The sequence below is a fragment of the Nanorana parkeri genome, unplaced genomic scaffold, assembly GCF_000935625.1.
Source record: "Nanorana parkeri isolate BGI_ZX_2015 unplaced genomic scaffold, ASM93562v1 scaffold418, whole genome shotgun sequence".
In the NCBI taxonomy this organism is placed as follows: domain Eukaryota; kingdom Metazoa; phylum Chordata; class Amphibia; order Anura; family Dicroglossidae; genus Nanorana; species Nanorana parkeri.
Window position 1 is genome coordinate 539346 of NW_017306686.1, and position 16671 is coordinate 556016.

A 16671-nucleotide genomic window follows, 5' to 3' on the forward strand; every position below is an offset into this window, starting at 1 on the left:
GCACCTGACCAAAGGGCCAACAGCAGTTGCTGGGTACCAACATTCAGAATCTTTTGCAATGCCTTTTGTCCTAGGCCTTTTTTTTGTATCATACCTAAACAGATTGCATGGGTTTGTTGCTGCAATGTAAATGCTGGGAATTCTCACATTAAGCCTTACCTAGAATTAATCAGCTTATTGTTTATCAATTGGGTCTGCAGCTGTCATTTAGTAGTACGCATGTTTTGCAGCTTGAAGCTAATTCATATCAAGACTGTTGCATTTCCCAATGTCTGTATATAACTACATCTTCAACACTGCTCAAAGGAGGTAAAGAGGCAAGGAAGATCAATGCAAGAATTTTAACAGTGTTCAGGTCCGCCTCTTAGTCGACGGAGACTTCTATAAAGCTTTTTTTCTTTTTTTGTGCCACATATAATCCAGCACAGGCTTCTTTCTCCACGCTTTCTCTACCAGAACATGTGCAGAAAAGCACAATTAAACATACAGTGAAACATTTTTCCTTTAGAGAAAAAGAACACCAGACACAGTGGAAATGAAAATCAGTTTGGCTCCTGTGCGACTTTATTGCCTTTGAGATTTTCACATACAAAAACATCCTTTTTTTTCCGGCTCCAGTGACCCGTATTGAAGAGTCTCAGACATTTTCTAATCAAAGGATAAACAAAAAAAAAAGAATTTGTAGAACCATGGCTGTTTGTAGTTTTTTTTTTTTTTTTTAAAATCTGTAATCGTCATTTCTATTTTTGAGATTTTAATGTAAGACAGAATGACGTTTTTTTTCAGTGCACCTCCTGCAGGCCCTGCACTGTTCGGAAGAGATTATTTTTGAGGAAGAAAAACATTTTTTTTGTTTTGTAATAGATAAGCAGCTGGGTTTGACACTTTAAAATTCTCATTTAATAGATTGAGGACATTAACTGTGCGGAAAGTGACTCGGACATGGAGGTAAAAAGATATTTATTCAATTGAAACAAACTTTCTTCCTTTTTTGTTATTCTTCCTATTTTTCTTTACATTCTGTATCAATGTCTTCACTAACACTTACTGGATAAGAAAATAGTCTGTTTTTTAAAGATAAAACCCCCCAGTACTCATAAGATAATGTACTAGTGAGATGTCTACAATTTATTTTAAAGGAGAAGTATGAGGTGAGTGATTTCCACTCATCCTCATAGTTAGAGCTGAGGTCTGATGAAACTGTCACACGTCAGCTCTATTGATCGGGGAGTGAACACACTCCCTTCCGCTCATACTCCTGCTCGCTCATCTCCCTGGAGAGAGCGGTGACTGTCACTCACGGCTCCCCGCAGGGATTCCCCCCCTCCCCTCTCCAATCCTTCAGCGCTGACTGGAGGAACAGATGAGGGAGGGGGCGGGCACAGCTGGCTCTGCCTCTAGATAGGCAGAGCCCGCTGTCAATCAGCCAGCTGGGTGAATCTCAACAGTATTGTCAGGATCCGTCCAGGCTGCAGCGCTCTCAGTATAAAGGGGGCAATAGCCTGCTATATACTGAGCTTTGGGTCACGGGAGGAGGTTAGGATATGTCCTCCCGTGACCCCAAAGAGAACTATAGGATGAGGTTACCCCCATAGTTCTCTTTTAAAGGACCCTGTTAGATGTGACATGGTAGATCAATAAACCAGCCATATGATTATGTCACTAGCTCATGTTCATTTTTCAAGCTTACATTTTCCAAAATGTGTGTCCAATACAGAAACAGCTTCTTCTGTGGTGCATGGACTACGGGTATCACAACAGTTATTGCTTTATGAAAAACAAATTACTTTTTAATCTCAGCTTTTGCGGCTTTCGTATTCACTTAGAATTCTAATTATACAAGATCCAAGATAGTTCCTTATACATTTCTTCAATACCAAATTAGTCTATCAAAAGAAGTGACAATAATACTTCAAATCACAGATCTTCAAGGTTTATACCAGTCATTTACCGAACACTGTTCCTTGATGAAGATGCTCTGACAACAAGGTCATCCTATTCCGCAATAACTCTTCCAGTGTCATATAAACTCACATTCTTTTGTTTTCAGAGTTGAATTTGTCAACTTAGACACGCAGGTTTCCTCTTAGCAAAAACAGCAGTCTTTAAAGAAATCCACTAACCAAGAAGAATGTTTATTTCAAACAGGAAGGAACGGAAGAAGTGGAAGTCACGGTCACGCCAGTAAAGGCAGCTAGATCTCCTGGAAAAATAAACATTAAATTTGAAGACTTGGAAAAAGAGAGGGAAGAAGAGGAGACGAAGACACGTGAAGAAGAAAAAAAGAGGAGATATGATGAACATAGAAGGTCATTCAGAGAAGCTAAGAGACGTTCCTCTGCTATGGTAATGGTTAGATATATTGGCAGTGCAATAGCTGTTGTCAATTGATAGACCAGAAATTAGGATTTAGAGAAAATTGGCTAGAAAATTGAGCCTTTATGGTCATATTTATATTGAGGACCAATTCACATAGCCACATGTTGGAGGCATGAATTCCAAAGCAAGGTCACAAGAACAAAAATGTTCAATGTGTTTCACTTTTCACTGATGGTAACAAACATGACCATGGTTTATGGTATTTGTGGTTGCCCCACAGATACTTTTTTTTTTTAGTCAGAGGTCAATATTTCAATGAGTTTTCACAACTCATGAGAGCACATTTTATTTTCTAAGGATGACACAGAAACCCAAGACAAGAAGAGCAAAGAGCAAATAACACCTGGAAAGCTCAAATTAACCTTTGAGGAGATAGAAAAAGAAAGGCAGGAACAACAGAAAAAGCTGGCAGAAGAAGATGCTCGTCTTCGGTTAGAGGAAGAGAGGCAGGCATTTGAAGAAGCAAGGCAACATATGGTAAAAAATGGCATTGAGTTCATATTCTGCGACTTGATTAGAATATTTTTGTTTACAAATTACTTAATGGTATAAAGTTCTAAGCACATAAGGGAAGATAGTTTAAACCTGTCCTCAAAGTATAGAGCTAGTCCATCTACACAATATTGCCAAAAGTATTGGGAAGCCGGCCTTTACACGCACATGAACTTTAATGGCATCCCAGGCTTAGTCCGTAGGGTTAAATATTGAGTTGGTCCACCCTTTGCCGCTATAATAGCTTCAACTCTTCTGGGAAGGCCGTCCACAAGATTTAGGAGTGCGTCTATGGGAATGTTTGACCATTCTTCCAGAAGCGCATTTGTGAGGTCAGGTGCCGATGTTGGACGAGAAGGCCTGGCTCGCAGTCTCTGCTTTAATTCATCCTAAAGGTGTTCTGTCAGGTTGAGGTCAGGACTCTGTGCAGGCCAGTCAAGTTCCTCCACCCCGAACTCCCCCATCCATGTCTTTATGGACCTTGCGTTTTGCACTGGTGCGCAGTCATGTTGGAACAGGAAGGGGCCATCCCCAAACTATTCCCACAAAGTTGGGAGCATTAAATTGTCCAAAATGTCTTGGTACGCTGATGCCTTAAGAGTTCCCTTCACTGGAACTGAGGGACCAAGCCCAACCCCTGAAAAACAACCCCACACCATAATCCCCCCTCCACCGAACTTTACACTTGGCACAATGCAGTCAGGCAAGTACCGTTCTCCTGGCAACCGCCAAACCCAGACACGTCCGTCGGATTGCCAGGCAGAGAAGCGTGATTCGTCACTCCAGAGAACACGTCTCCACTTCTCTAGAGTCCAGTGGCGACGTGCTTTACACCACTGCATCCAACACTTTGCATTGCACTTGGGGATGTAAGGCTTGGTTGCAGCTGCTCAGCCGTGGAAACCCATTCCATGAAGCTCTCTACGCACTGTTGTTGTGCCAATCTGAAGGCCACATGAAGTTTGGAGGTCTGTAGCTATTGACTCTGCAGACAGTTGGCGACTTCTGCGCACTGTGCGCTTCAGCATGCGCTGACCCCACTCTGTCATTTTACGTGGCCTACCATTTCGTGGCTGAGTTGCTGTTCCCAGTTGCTTCCACTTTGTTATACCACTAGCAGTTGACCGTGGAATATTTAGTAGCAAGGAAATTTCAAGGAACACCTGAATCCAATAGGGGTGTCCCTATACTTTTGGCAATATAGTGTATATACACTGGCCACATCAGTCCATCTTTTGACCTTTTTTTTGCCTCTACCTTAAGGTAACAGTTTGGGGTTACGTGTGTTTCCAGGGGTACAGTAAGATTCACAGTTAGGCATCCTAGCCATGAAACATTTTTGTTCATTTTGTCTCTTCTCACAGTAGGATAAAAGGGCAAATGTCTTCAGTATTTAGCCTTGTAGTGACTTGGATTTCCTTTGGACATCCAAGTTTGCATGTAACAGCTCAAGATGTTACTGTGAAGCTGAACAGGGACAAAAAAAAACAAAAACTTTTGCTACGAGATATGAAGACAATATAACTTTCTAGCATCTGTTTTCCAAAGGTCAATGACGACGATGAAGAACAGCAATTCCATGCACATAAAGACGAATTCCGTCCAGGAAAACTGAAGTTGGGTTTTGAGGAGTTAGAGAAACAGAGAAAGGAGGAGGAGAGGATGAGAGCAGAGGAGGAAGCGAAAAGGAGGATAGAAGAAGAAAAAAGAGCATTTGCTGAAGCAAGGAAAAGCATGGTAGAGTTCAAATACATTGTTTCCAGTTTTTAAACCATAATGGGAAAAAGGCAGCTGGTCGTCATGCCAGACATCACCAAAGTTCACTAGTTCTCTCAGGTCTCTAAAATGTTCAGAAATGCATTTCACACAGCGAGAGCGTCTTTTGTAATCGTATTTCAAATGACACGTTATGATACATCTAACTGCAGAATGTTGCTGCATTTATTTATTTCCTGTTACAAATGTATAAAATTGCTGCAATGGGCATCTAATTCTTTTGCGATTGTTTTGGCTATTTGAGCATCATTAATATGAGGCGCTTTTTGGTGCTTGCATTTTATAAATAGATTCAGATATTAAATAATGCCAGAATACAAATTACTAATGCGCTTTAACTTTCTAAACTATAAACATAATAAAAAATATTAATTGTTTGGCTGCCCGGGTTTCAACACATTTGGAAATCTTGCTGCATTTATTAAAGCTGATCTGCAGGCAAATAGATAAATACAATGCTAAACATACATATATTTGAAGCTGTTACCGGCCAAATGTATTTCTCTGAATTCATTCTTAAGATTAACTCAGCCCTGATAGACAGCCTAGAGACCCGACTCTTCTTTACTGCAATTCAGTTATATAACTTGGTCTTGACCTTGCCCCCAGTCAGTGGCTGCATAGTGAAGCAGCAGACTGATGAGCTAGTCTCCCCTCTTCCTCCTATCAGCATGTTCCATGTACATGGCAGCAGAACTGACTCCCTGTGCTGCTTCTCCCTCTTCTAGCCTGAGCACTATTGTACAGGAAATTGATGAGATTTAGACATTTACACTAATTATGATTAAATGTAGAGGATTAAAAAAAAACATTTGGGGGGGTATTTTTTGCCCAAAGCTCAGCTCTAAGTAAGCCCCAATGCCAATTTTTTTAGATGGTCAGGAATGTGCTCATATTTGACATGAGTTGGGAAGTTTTTACAATGTTTGAGCAAGTAAATATGTTGCCTTTACAGGCTTCCAATGAGGAAGAGGATGACGATAAATTCAGACTGGAATTTACAAGGGAGCAAAGCCAACCTGGTAAACTGAAATTAGGTTTTGAAGAACTGGAAAAGCAGAGGAGAGAAGAAGAGCACAGGAGAGCAGAAGAGGAAGCCCGGAAGAGACTGGAGGAGGAGAGGAGGCAGTTTGCAGAGGCAAGGAAAAGCATGGTATGTCTTCAGCTAATTTGCCAACGTACTCCATGTTGAAATTCCTAAAACAGCCTTATAGAAGTGTGGGTACAACAACGGTCCCTTGCTCTCTTCCATGTGCATACATAAACCATTTGAGAATGCTGCAGAAAATTAAATTAAATCAAATACACATAAAATGGCTCCTGGAAGCTGTGCAGAAAAAAAGCAAATAAGACTAGTTACTAGAGTTGGCTGTGGTCTTCCTGCAGCTGAACTTTCAGCATTGCTGGCTTACTATCAGTGATCATTGGCATCACAAGGAGAGAGAGAGAGAGAAGGGGGGGGGGGCGTGGCCATGTGACACCAATGGAGGGGTACAACAGCAAAAAGTTTCCTGCTTACCATGGGGTCTATTCACTAAGCTGCCGAGGGCAGCCGAGTGAATGACCGATCTGAAGTGAAGTGAGCCGAACACTGTTCGGCTATTCACTTCAGGCTGGCTGCAGAAGGAGATCGACTCAGCCGATCCAACAACTGGATCGGCTGAGCCGAGCCTCCGGCAGGCTTCTATTCGGGCTATTCTTAAAGATGCCGAACAGCAGAGAGTGAATAGCCGAATGCCGCTGAGCGGCATTCAGCTCGGCTGTTCTGCTCGGTGCCTCACACGGAGCGATGTCAGAATAGAAAAAAAATAAAATAATTTTCCCATTGAAAAGCATTGGGACATTACTATTGGCTATTTCAATTTGCAATAGCCAATAGTAAACTAGCATTATACCCGCCCTCTGCTGATGGACCTGATGGGGAACTGCAGCAGAGGGCGGGTACAATGCTAGTTTACTATTGGCTATTGCAAATTGAAATAGCCAATAGTAATGTCCCAATGCTTTTCAATGGGAAAATTATTTTATTTTTTTTCTATTCTGACATCGCTCCGTGTCAGAATAAAAGAAAAAAAAAAGACAGCAGTGCTTCTCTCCTTGGCGGCCGGGAGCAGGAGACTCCCGGGCCGCCAGGGAGAGTTAGCTGTTTGGAGATCAGTGTCCCTGGTTAGCAGGTAACCAGGGAAGCTGATCTCTCTGAAAGTGGCTGGAGCCAGCCGTAAGATCACAGCTGGCTCCGCCCAGCTGTCAGAAGCCGCTTGGCCAGCTTCGGCTTTCAGCACGGCTCAGCCGAGCCGATGCATATGCGTTCGGCTCAGCCATGATCGGGAGCTGTACGGGCTATTGTGAATAGCCCGTACAGCACCCCTTCGGTTCTACTGAACCAAAGGGGTCCTGGGGCCGAAGCTACGGCCAGATCCTTTGGCAGCTTCGTGAATAGACCCCCTTGCCTTGTTCTGCACGGTGTCTGTGTGGCGGCAGTCATCTTGGTAGAGGCAGGGTTTTGCTTTTTCATATCAGAGTCTCCAGCAAGAACAGTGAGCAGTACAGTAGCGACATCAGCACATATTGCTCCAAAGATAAGCAGACTTAAGCGGCAGTGCCCTAGATTCACACTGCAGATATACAGCTATGGGACTGTAGGCACAGGAGTACCTAGGCACACTCACATACTGGGAGGTGCAATGCTATTTGTCAGAAGAAATTCAAGAGAGAAGGTAAATCTTCACTTTTTAAGTTCAGTTCCACGTACCCATTTGGCAAAATTATACAAAATTGGGATGTCACTTTTGCTAGAAAGGAAACACATCAGGACAGCTGTTCATTGTCACAGGCAAAGTTCTCATCCAGCAATAGAACCAGCCACCGCTCAATTCCAGGAAGCAGTTCTAAGACAAAGACAGAGCTGACCCATGTAGCAACATCACACATTGCTGAACTTGCCCCAAAACTAGTATGACTTCCAAAAGTTGGGCAATGGCAGCCTTGATCATAATCCCTTCACTCATCTAAAAGGCTTTTTTCTAATTAATGCTATTCGTTCTTCCTATCAGGAACCAGATGAAGACGACCTTCCACTCAATAAAACCGCATCTCAGGAGACACTTGCACCAGGTAAACTGGAAATCAACTTCGAGGAACGCCTCAAACAGAAAAAGAAAGAAGAGAAAAGGTTAAAAGAAGAAGAAAAAAAACAAAAGCTGGAACTTGAAAAGCAAGAGTTTGCTCAGTTACGGCAGGAGATGGGAGAGGTATAATGCACTTTAAACATTAGTTTTAATTCCAATTACCACTATAAACGCTTTAGCTATTCTCCAGTATTGATATCAGGCCTCATACACAATCACAGTCATTACTAAAAGTAGAAATATAGGGGTCTATTCACGAAGCAGCTGAAGGATCTAGCCGTAGCTTCGAACCGAAGAGCTGCTGTACTGGCTATTCAGTATAGCCCGTACAGCTCCCAAAGTCGGCCGGGCGGCTCAGTCGAGCCGAAGGCATATGCTGCGGCTTGACTGAGCCGAGGTGAAAACCGAAACTGGCCGAGCGGCCAGCAGCCTGCTTCCGACAGCTGGGCTGTCGGCCACTTGCAGAGAGATCAGCGTCCCTGGTTACCAGCTAACCAGGGACACTGATCTCCAGACAGCCTAACTCTCCCGGGTGCTCCCGCTCCGGGCCGCCCAGGAGAGAAAAACACTGCTTTTTCTTTCATTCTTTTTTTTTTATTCTGACACGGAGCCGTTGGTTGCCATCAGAATAAAAAATTCTCCATAGGAATGCCTTGCTAGATTCCTATTGGCTATTTCAATTTGCAATAGCCAATAGCAAACTAGCTATTGCACCCACCCACTGCTGCAGTTCTCCATCAGGTCCCCACTAGTGATTGACAGCAGCGAGTAGCCTGCCGGAGGTTCGGCTTAGCCGATCCAGATGTTGGATCGGCTAAGTTGAACTCCTTGTGCACTTTGGGTCGGCCGAACATGCTGAGCATGTTCGGCCAACCCGAAGCCAGCCGATGTACGGCTCAAATCAGCCTGAAGTGAATAGCCGAACAGCGTTCGGCTCACTTCGCTTCAGGTCGGTCGTTCACTCGGCTGCCTACGGCAGCTTAGTGAATAGACCCCATAGTCTCCCTTTTGAAAAAAACTTTTTCTCCTAGGCCCCCTGCAGATTCCATGAATGCCTGCTGATTCCGACAGTGTACTACACCTAGCGTAGCTTCCTTTGAAGGGATGGCAACCATGCAGCACTGCTCGTTGCCACCCTCACATGGTCTGTGCCTGCTGGTGCTACAGTAGCATGAGAACATGTTGCAGGGGGCATAGCTATCACCCCTGTCTAATGCCTCTAGCTATGGGAAAAATACCTGAGCGGAATCCACGATATTGTACATATGCTGTTGATGTGGAATAAAACATAAGAGCCAAACCCCCATCCAGTAAGGGAATAGCGCAAGCAGTCCCACCCCAAAGAATCAAATACCTTACAAATATCTAGGGTCAACAACATTGCTGCAGTTCGGCTTTCAATGTTTTTGTCAAACAGCCCAAAAGGGAGGAAACCGGAGGTGGTTACGGTTAGGGTTTACATACACTGAAAAATAGGTACTGAATGAACTCCTGCAACCAGCACCTGTGTGAGACCTAATACCACAGCTAAATGAACCATATTAGGACCTCGATTGTACAATTGCTCTACGGCCCTTCGTCGAATCTAACACAAACCTTTTTCTTTATTATTCAGGAAGAAATAAATGAAAGCTACGAAGTATTAAGCAGAGAGTATGAAGAATTGATTAAACTGAAGAGGACAGGCTCCATTCAAGCAAAAAACCTGAAAAGTAAATTTGAAAAGATTGGAAAACTGTCAGAAGAAGAAATACAGAAAAAGGTGGAAGAAGAGAGGTTAAGAAGGAAGGCCACGGATGATGAACTGAAAGAAAGGGAGGCTGAACATTTTCATGAGGTTGGTTGTCTGTTTGCAAGCCACGTCGTGTACAAACACATTCTGGTTCAACCAATATGAACTGGGGGCAACGCGGCATCCTCAGGACCATAGGTCTAGGTCAGCGTTGGCGAACGTATGGCACGCATGCCAGAGGGCACACAGAGGCCCCTCTGGTGGCACGCGAGACTAGGTGCTGAACAATCACGGCCCGAATGCAGAAGCAGCACTGCAGTCAGGGAGGTCAGGTGAGCGCTGTACAGCAGGGATGATAAATCAATTGAGCGGAGGCACAGAGATGGTGGGACAGGAGAGAGATGGGCAGTTGCAGGGGAAGAGCTGGGAAATCAGTGAACACAGTGGCAGGTTAGTGGACACAGAAGTGGTGGTAGTGGGAGAGGAGAAAGGTGGGCACAGTGGCAGGGGGTATGATTGATTGTATGAATATATGTATGTGTGTATGTGTTGTATCTGTGAGTGTATAAATGTTTGGATGTTTCCCTATTTTGCCCAAGGATGTGACGCTGACGGTTTTTTAAACCCGTGCCCAAACTAAAACACAACACCAAACTTATTTTGAGCTTTGGCACTGTTAGGTTAATTGATTTTGCATTGCAGTTTAGGCACTCGGGCTCAATAAAAGTTAGCCATCACTGGTCTGCGTTATTACAATGGCCAAAGATTTTTATTTTTTAGAAAATATAGTAACTTTAAATCATATTTCAGGACGAAGATGTTGACGTGAGGCCAGCAGCGAAGAGCCATGCCCCATTCTCACACAAGGTCAATATGAAGGCTCGATTTGAACAAATGGCAAAAGCCAGGGAAGAGGAAGAACAGAGGCGAATTGAAGAACAAAAACTACAAAGGATGCAGTTTGAGCAGCAGGAAATTGATGCCGCTTTACAAAAGGTACCAAATTAATGAGCAAGAGGATATTAAACAAAAAACTACTGCAGTAATATTTAAAGGAAATCTATAGGCTGCCAATTGCTGATCCTGGGGGCTTCAGTAGTTTGAGTCACTCTGACCCAGAACTTTTAAGAATTTGGACTTGACTGGCTGCACAGTTCCAAGTAAATGATTAAGGGTCCATTCACACCACATTTAGATCATCTACAAATCAGATTGTTTCCATACCCAAAATGCATCCTAATGTATCCCTGTGCTATTTCTGGCCTCTGTTCACACCAGCGCAGTTTGTTCCAGACTAGAAAAATACTGCATGTCTCATTTTGTCTGGTCTGGGATGCACTGGAACTGTGGGCAGATTCACACCATTTTCCAGACCAAATCTAGTCCAGAAAATGGTGTAAACCTGCCCTTAAGAGTGGAAGGCATAAGACCAACACATTTAACTGAACTTTTAAAACGCTTTAGATTTTATAATATACCCAGGAATTCCAAGCAACTGGACAGACAGAACCACTTACCGCTGCCTTTCAACATTATTTCTATACCCAGACATTGCACATTTTACATTAAGATTAGTTGCATCTGGATTGCATCCAAGTACTGAGAACAAGGAGGGGCTTCACATAAAGTAAAATAGGCTGTTCGCTTTGCAAGGGACTTTTACCCTAGCTTAGTGAATGTGGTGAAACATCACTTTGCAAAGAATACCCAATCACATGCCGGAAAGAAAAAAAAACAAAACTATTTTTGCTTGGACATGATTGAATGATAAAGCCAACATAGCATCACCTCATTCACTAAGCTAAGGGAAAAATCTCCTTTCAAAGTGAACAGGGAGTGTAACAGCTGTATGAATACAAAAGCCTGCAGCAGAGCTTTCCCCCACCCATACTGTTTAGCGTGGATAGAGGAGAATCTTATGATTCTTCTGGTTAGCTCATGGACTGAAAGAGAAAAATCTAGATTTGTACGGCTAACCTCAAGCCTTAGATGGAGGTCTCAACTACAGCTAAACATGTGCAGGAGCTGCCTCCTTACCTACCTTCTTGTAGTTTATGATCACCTTTGTTTAAAGGAGAACTGAGGCGGGTGATTTCCACTCAGCCTCATAGTTCGAGCCGACGTGTGACAATGAAACTGTCACACGTCGGCTCAATAGATCGGGAAGTGAGCGAACACATATCGTTGCTCGCTCACGTCCCTGCAGAGAGCGATGACTGTCACTCATGGCTCCCAGCAGGGATTCTCCCCCTCCGATCCTCCAGCACTGACTGGCGGAACAGGCAGGGGAGGGTACAGCTGGCTCTGCCTCTAGATAGGCAGAGCCAGCTGTCAATCACGCAGCTGGGTGGATCTCAACAGTAATGTCAGGATCTGTCCCAGCGGTCTCGGTATACAGCGAGCGATACTGAGCTCTGGGTCACAGGAGAGCGCTAGTGTGTCCCCTCCCGTGACCCTTAGGAGATCTATGGGGAAAAGCAGTAACCCCATAGTTGACCTTTAAAGGAGAACTATGGGGTCAGTGTTTTTCCCCATAGTTCTCCTTAGTAGTTCTCCTTTAAAGGTTTGTGTATGGCAGTCAAAATCAGAACCAAATCCAGTTACTATGTAATGCATAAGCCTCATAAAAGAGAAGAATCCTTACCTTCTCTGGCTGATCCTCCTTTATTTGTGCCCCACACACTTCAGCTCACAGTTGGAGAGTTTAAGCAGCAAAGGCAGTGATGTCCATCCAGAAAGCAGTGGGCAGGACTAGGTATGAAGGTAGACTCTTGCATCTACAGCAACAATGATAGCCACTCACCAGCAACTTTTTTTAGGTGCATCCCACTGTACTGCAAGCAGGCACAGCCTACAGATGAATGGCAACACTGCTCTGAATTCAAAGTGCAGCACTGTTGCCACACCATCACAGGAAGCTGCATTTGGTGAACTTCCCTAAGCGTCACCCTGCAAAGTCTCACAACTAAGACTAAAATTGCAGATGCCCTTATACTGAATTTTTATGGGAGCCCATAGTTCTACTTTAAAATTCTAATATACTAGTACATAATCAGTGATTCAAACTTTGCTCCAGTCCAGGGGTAGCAAACTTCCGGCCCTCCAGCTGTGGTGGAACTACAAATAGCATGAGGCATTGCAAGATTCTCACAGCCACGACTCCCAAAGAGAGACATGCATCATGGGATTTGTAGTTTCACCACAGCTGAAGGGCCAGAGGTTTGCTACCCCTGCTCTAGTCCAACCAGAAAGTGACCTTGCCACTTTGCCTCTTGAATAACAAACAAAAATAAAACCCACTTGTCAAGTCACAGCTCACACACCCAAGGGACACCTCTTTCCTGCAGCAGTGACATCATTGCTCTCTGCAAGGGATGTGGTTAGACACAGAGGTGACGGCTCAGCTTTTCACTTTTTTTTTTTAAAGTCAAATTGTTTTTCCTATAAATATATCAATGCTGATTAGTCTGCACATTTTAGTGAAAAGGACTTGGGGAATGACAAAATTCATATTAGTCTTTCCCGGCTGCATTATTTTTTTTTCCAGTTAGCACAACAAATAATTTTACTTCTGACTTTTACTTTAAGAGCCATTTCCTTTTTCTGATGTGCATGGTAGAGAGCAATACGGTACTAGCAAAACAATGGCACAAGTCACCTGCTTTACTTCATGTATCTGTATTAAGATTCAGATGAGAGCTGAGGGTTATTGTAGAATCTTTACAGTACAGATGGGAGTCACAGTGCAAAGAGATAAATAATGGCAGCTTCCACACATTTTGCTTGGTTTTGTAATAAAGTTTTAACAGTTACAGAATCAAAGTTAATGTAATTTTTTTTTTTTTTTAGAAGAGGGAAGAGGATGACGACGAAGAAGCAAGCGTCAATGGCTCACAATATGAAGACGAAGAGGTGGCTCGCTCAGGGGCTCCTTGGTTTAAGAAACCTTTAAAAAACATGTCTGTGGTAGACGGGGAGCCGGTAAGGTTTACAGTGAAAATTACTGGAGAGCCGAAGCCTGAGGTGACTTGGTGGTTTGAAGGAGAGATGCTACAAGACTCTGAAGACTATCAGTATATTGAACGAGGGGAAACCTATTGCCTTTACCTACCTGAAACCTTTCCAGAGGATGAAGGAGAATATATGTGTAAAGTAGTGAACAGCAGGGGCACAGCGGCAAGCAGCTGCATTCTCAGCATTGAAAGTAAGAGTTAGTGCTTTAGAATTTCACTGCATGACTATCTAACACATTGCAGGGTATCTTATATTCTACTCTCTTTTCTTGCTTTCTAGCTGATGACTATTAACCTCCTGCTTTTACTGGAGACTCTTCTGATTCTCATTGCATCCAGCCTTCCTTCAGTGGGCCAGCGGACAAAAGAAACTGCGCTGCATTAATATGCCATTCCTGTAGTGCTGGCCTTACACTGCATGTGTTGCTGCAGTTGAGTAGAGATGCTGAAGAGCGAAGCAAGGGCTTTACAGGAAACACAGGGGGGGAAAAAACTGCAGGATTTCATAGTGTATTTAATTGCCTTTATATACTTCTTACCAACTTGATTTTTATAAATATTCTTTGGAAAGTGAGATTTTCCGACTTCTTGCTTAAGACCTATAAGTGAAATTTGAGGTCTTGGTTTCTTAATAAATAATTTGTTTAAATTGTCATGTGGTCTTGTGCAATCATTTATGAAACTGTACACAGATTAAAACACACAATAACAGAGACACAATTGGAGGAAAGATAATTTGCGTTTATTCTGTACAATGTTAAAAACACAGTAAAATTAACTTTACATGGGTCATGCAGATGCAAAACAGTACAATTTGTTGGAATTCGATATCCAAGTTAAACCTTACACACTTTCCAGGTTGTGTAGTACTAAAACCTATAATCTTGATAACTAGGTTCTCCATTATTACGTTATTCTGAGCAGTTAAAACTATATGAAACCTACCCAACTAACCTTAGAACAGTTATTTGCACTACAAAATGAATTCAACAGCTACTCTGAAAAAAAACAAACAAAACCAAACCAATAATCTTGACTGTTATGACTACACTATATAGAGACGTTTTCTGACAAATGCACCATCCTGGTCTATTTTAAAGAATGTGTCACCCAGTATAAGCAACCTTTAACATGTCTATATTAAATAGGAGATATAGTATACCACTGATTATGTAACGAGAACCAAAAAGGACAGACAACCAAAATAAAGTATTTCCATACAAGAAATATTTTCAGATAATTTGTGATTAAAAAAGCCAAACTTACAAATTTTGGATAGTGTAGTGAAGCTCCAGTGGAGCTACAGCAACAGAATCAGGAGGTTCTAACGCTTCCTTACTTTTTATTGCTGTCCCCCCATTGGAGTCCCCCTCAGTTCCTGTTCCAATGACAGGTGTCCTCAGGACAGAATGGGAATAAGCACCAAAGAGGTCACAGAAAGTTAACAAAAAAAAAACCAGCAGAAACATTTCCAAGTAAAAACAAAAAAGCAATATTCTGTGTCCCTAAAGATCGTCCTCATTCCTCTAGGAAAACAGCAGACTATATCTGACATTTGATAGGCACGCAACTCTGTAAAGATGTATATTACATACAGATTAAAGCATTAAATTTACCTCAATCCTTATGAATGTCGACTAGCACACTGGCTTTAGTCAAGATACAGGGGCTGATCTTCTTTACTCACGGCCACTATCATCCGTGGGCAACATTTCACAAAGGACAGAAATTAATTCAACATGTGTGACACTTATGTGACAGCACATTTGTCAATATGTACTACCCACAGAATGGATATTTGAGCTATTAGTTAGCACATCACAGCAAAAACTATATATAAAATATGTAACAGGGTTAGTAATTTACGCCATCAGAAAACAAAAAGCTACATACCAAAAAAATAAAGCTTTAAAGCATCTCAAATCAAAAAGACACGTTTAGAGAAATGCATTCAATGAAAATCCTAGAAATTCTACATTTACCCAGTGTATTTAAAAAAAAAAAACCAAGCTAAAATAGAATGATAAATTTGCTCCTAAAATATGATGCAAGCTTAGTCTAAAAATTCAACTAGTCAGTTTTGGATACAGTGTGAAAGGGTTGGGACTGGTAGGTGTTTACAGCTGTGCACTGGGTACAGATGTTCAGTGTCCTGGTGACATGAAATTAGGGTTTGGAGGCCATTGGGAAAAGCACAGACCGTATTAAAACTTCCCAAAAGGTTTCCTCTGACCAAAGGTCAATAGGACAGGAAGTGAGGGAAAACCCATCAGTGATCACAGAGAAGGGTTTCAACCCTTCCCAACACCATCTAAAAACAAAGCTTTGGCTGAGGTTGACCAACTATAAAGAAATAAAAAAAAAGGTTATACTGGCATCTACCAAAACTAGTTTTTTTAATATTTGTAGCATGCCTCAAACCAAGCTGAATTTATAAGCCCAAAACATGATTGTACTCCCCAAAAATTGTCTGTCATTAAAGATTAGATGAGGAAAGAAAATCTAGTTGCCACAGACAAGGCCTCATGCATCATTTATAAAATGGATTCAATGCAAAATAGGCCCAAAAACCCAGCAAATATTTAAAGGGGTACACTAAAATGCTTGTTCAAAGTTAATAATGTTTCAGATTAAAGTGGTCAAAAAAATAAAAAAAAGTACACACTGCTAATACTTAACTCATTCACTCGGTCCGCACTGTATTGCCGAAGGCATAGGCGGCTGAAGAACCTGCAGAATCTGATATTTCTGGGATGTCAGAATCTTGGCTTCCTGCTTTGCTCAGTAGTTCCACCCACCAGCCCCTACATTGCTACAGCACACAGAGATGACATAGGGATCGGTGAATCAAACTAGAGCCCAGCGGGGATAGGTATTTTACACACCTGAAAGTGTGCTGGATGCTGAAAAACCTTCAGGCAGCTCTATTGTTGCAATAAATGCAGATAGGCTGCATGGGAGAGGCACGTGTGAGCTCTCTTCATAGGGTGCATGTAATATTTTATTTTACCGACAGTCACTTGAAACATCAGTCTCTTTAAGGTTGGTAGATGCACCTGTTTGATTTTAAATGTACACAACATAGAATACACTAAACTGTCAGCAGATAACTATTCCAAAATTGTTTAGCTTGGTTGTTGGCAAAGCCAAT

The 16671-nt window shown here is 42.4% G+C and overlaps 1 protein-coding gene across 6 annotated transcripts in view; it reads left to right on the forward strand.

The window, feature by feature from the left end:
• NEXN (nexilin F-actin binding protein) overlaps positions 1-14136 on the forward strand; it is a 43589-nt gene extending 29453 nt beyond the window's left edge. For 2 of the 6 annotated variants that reach the window (XM_018559874.1, XM_018559877.1), the window contains 10 exons: positions 907-948; positions 2149-2346; positions 2677-2856; positions 4420-4608; positions 5603-5800; positions 7701-7898; positions 9391-9612; positions 10318-10503; positions 13357-13711; positions 13801-14136. In XM_018559874.1, the coding sequence (XP_018415376.1) occupies positions 907-948; positions 2149-2346; positions 2677-2856; positions 4420-4608; positions 5603-5800; positions 7701-7898; positions 9391-9612; positions 10318-10503; positions 13357-13711; positions 13801-13814 (1782 nt within the window). In that variant the 3' untranslated portion in view covers positions 13815-14136. The remainder of the gene's footprint in view (positions 1-906; positions 949-2148; positions 2347-2676; positions 2857-4419; positions 4609-5602; positions 5801-7700; positions 7899-9390; positions 9613-10317; positions 10504-13356; positions 13712-13800) is intronic. The other 4 variants (XM_018559876.1, XM_018559878.1, XM_018559875.1 and 1 more) reach the window with 4 other exon arrangements.
• The last annotated feature ends 2535 nt before the right edge of the window (positions 14137-16671 follow it).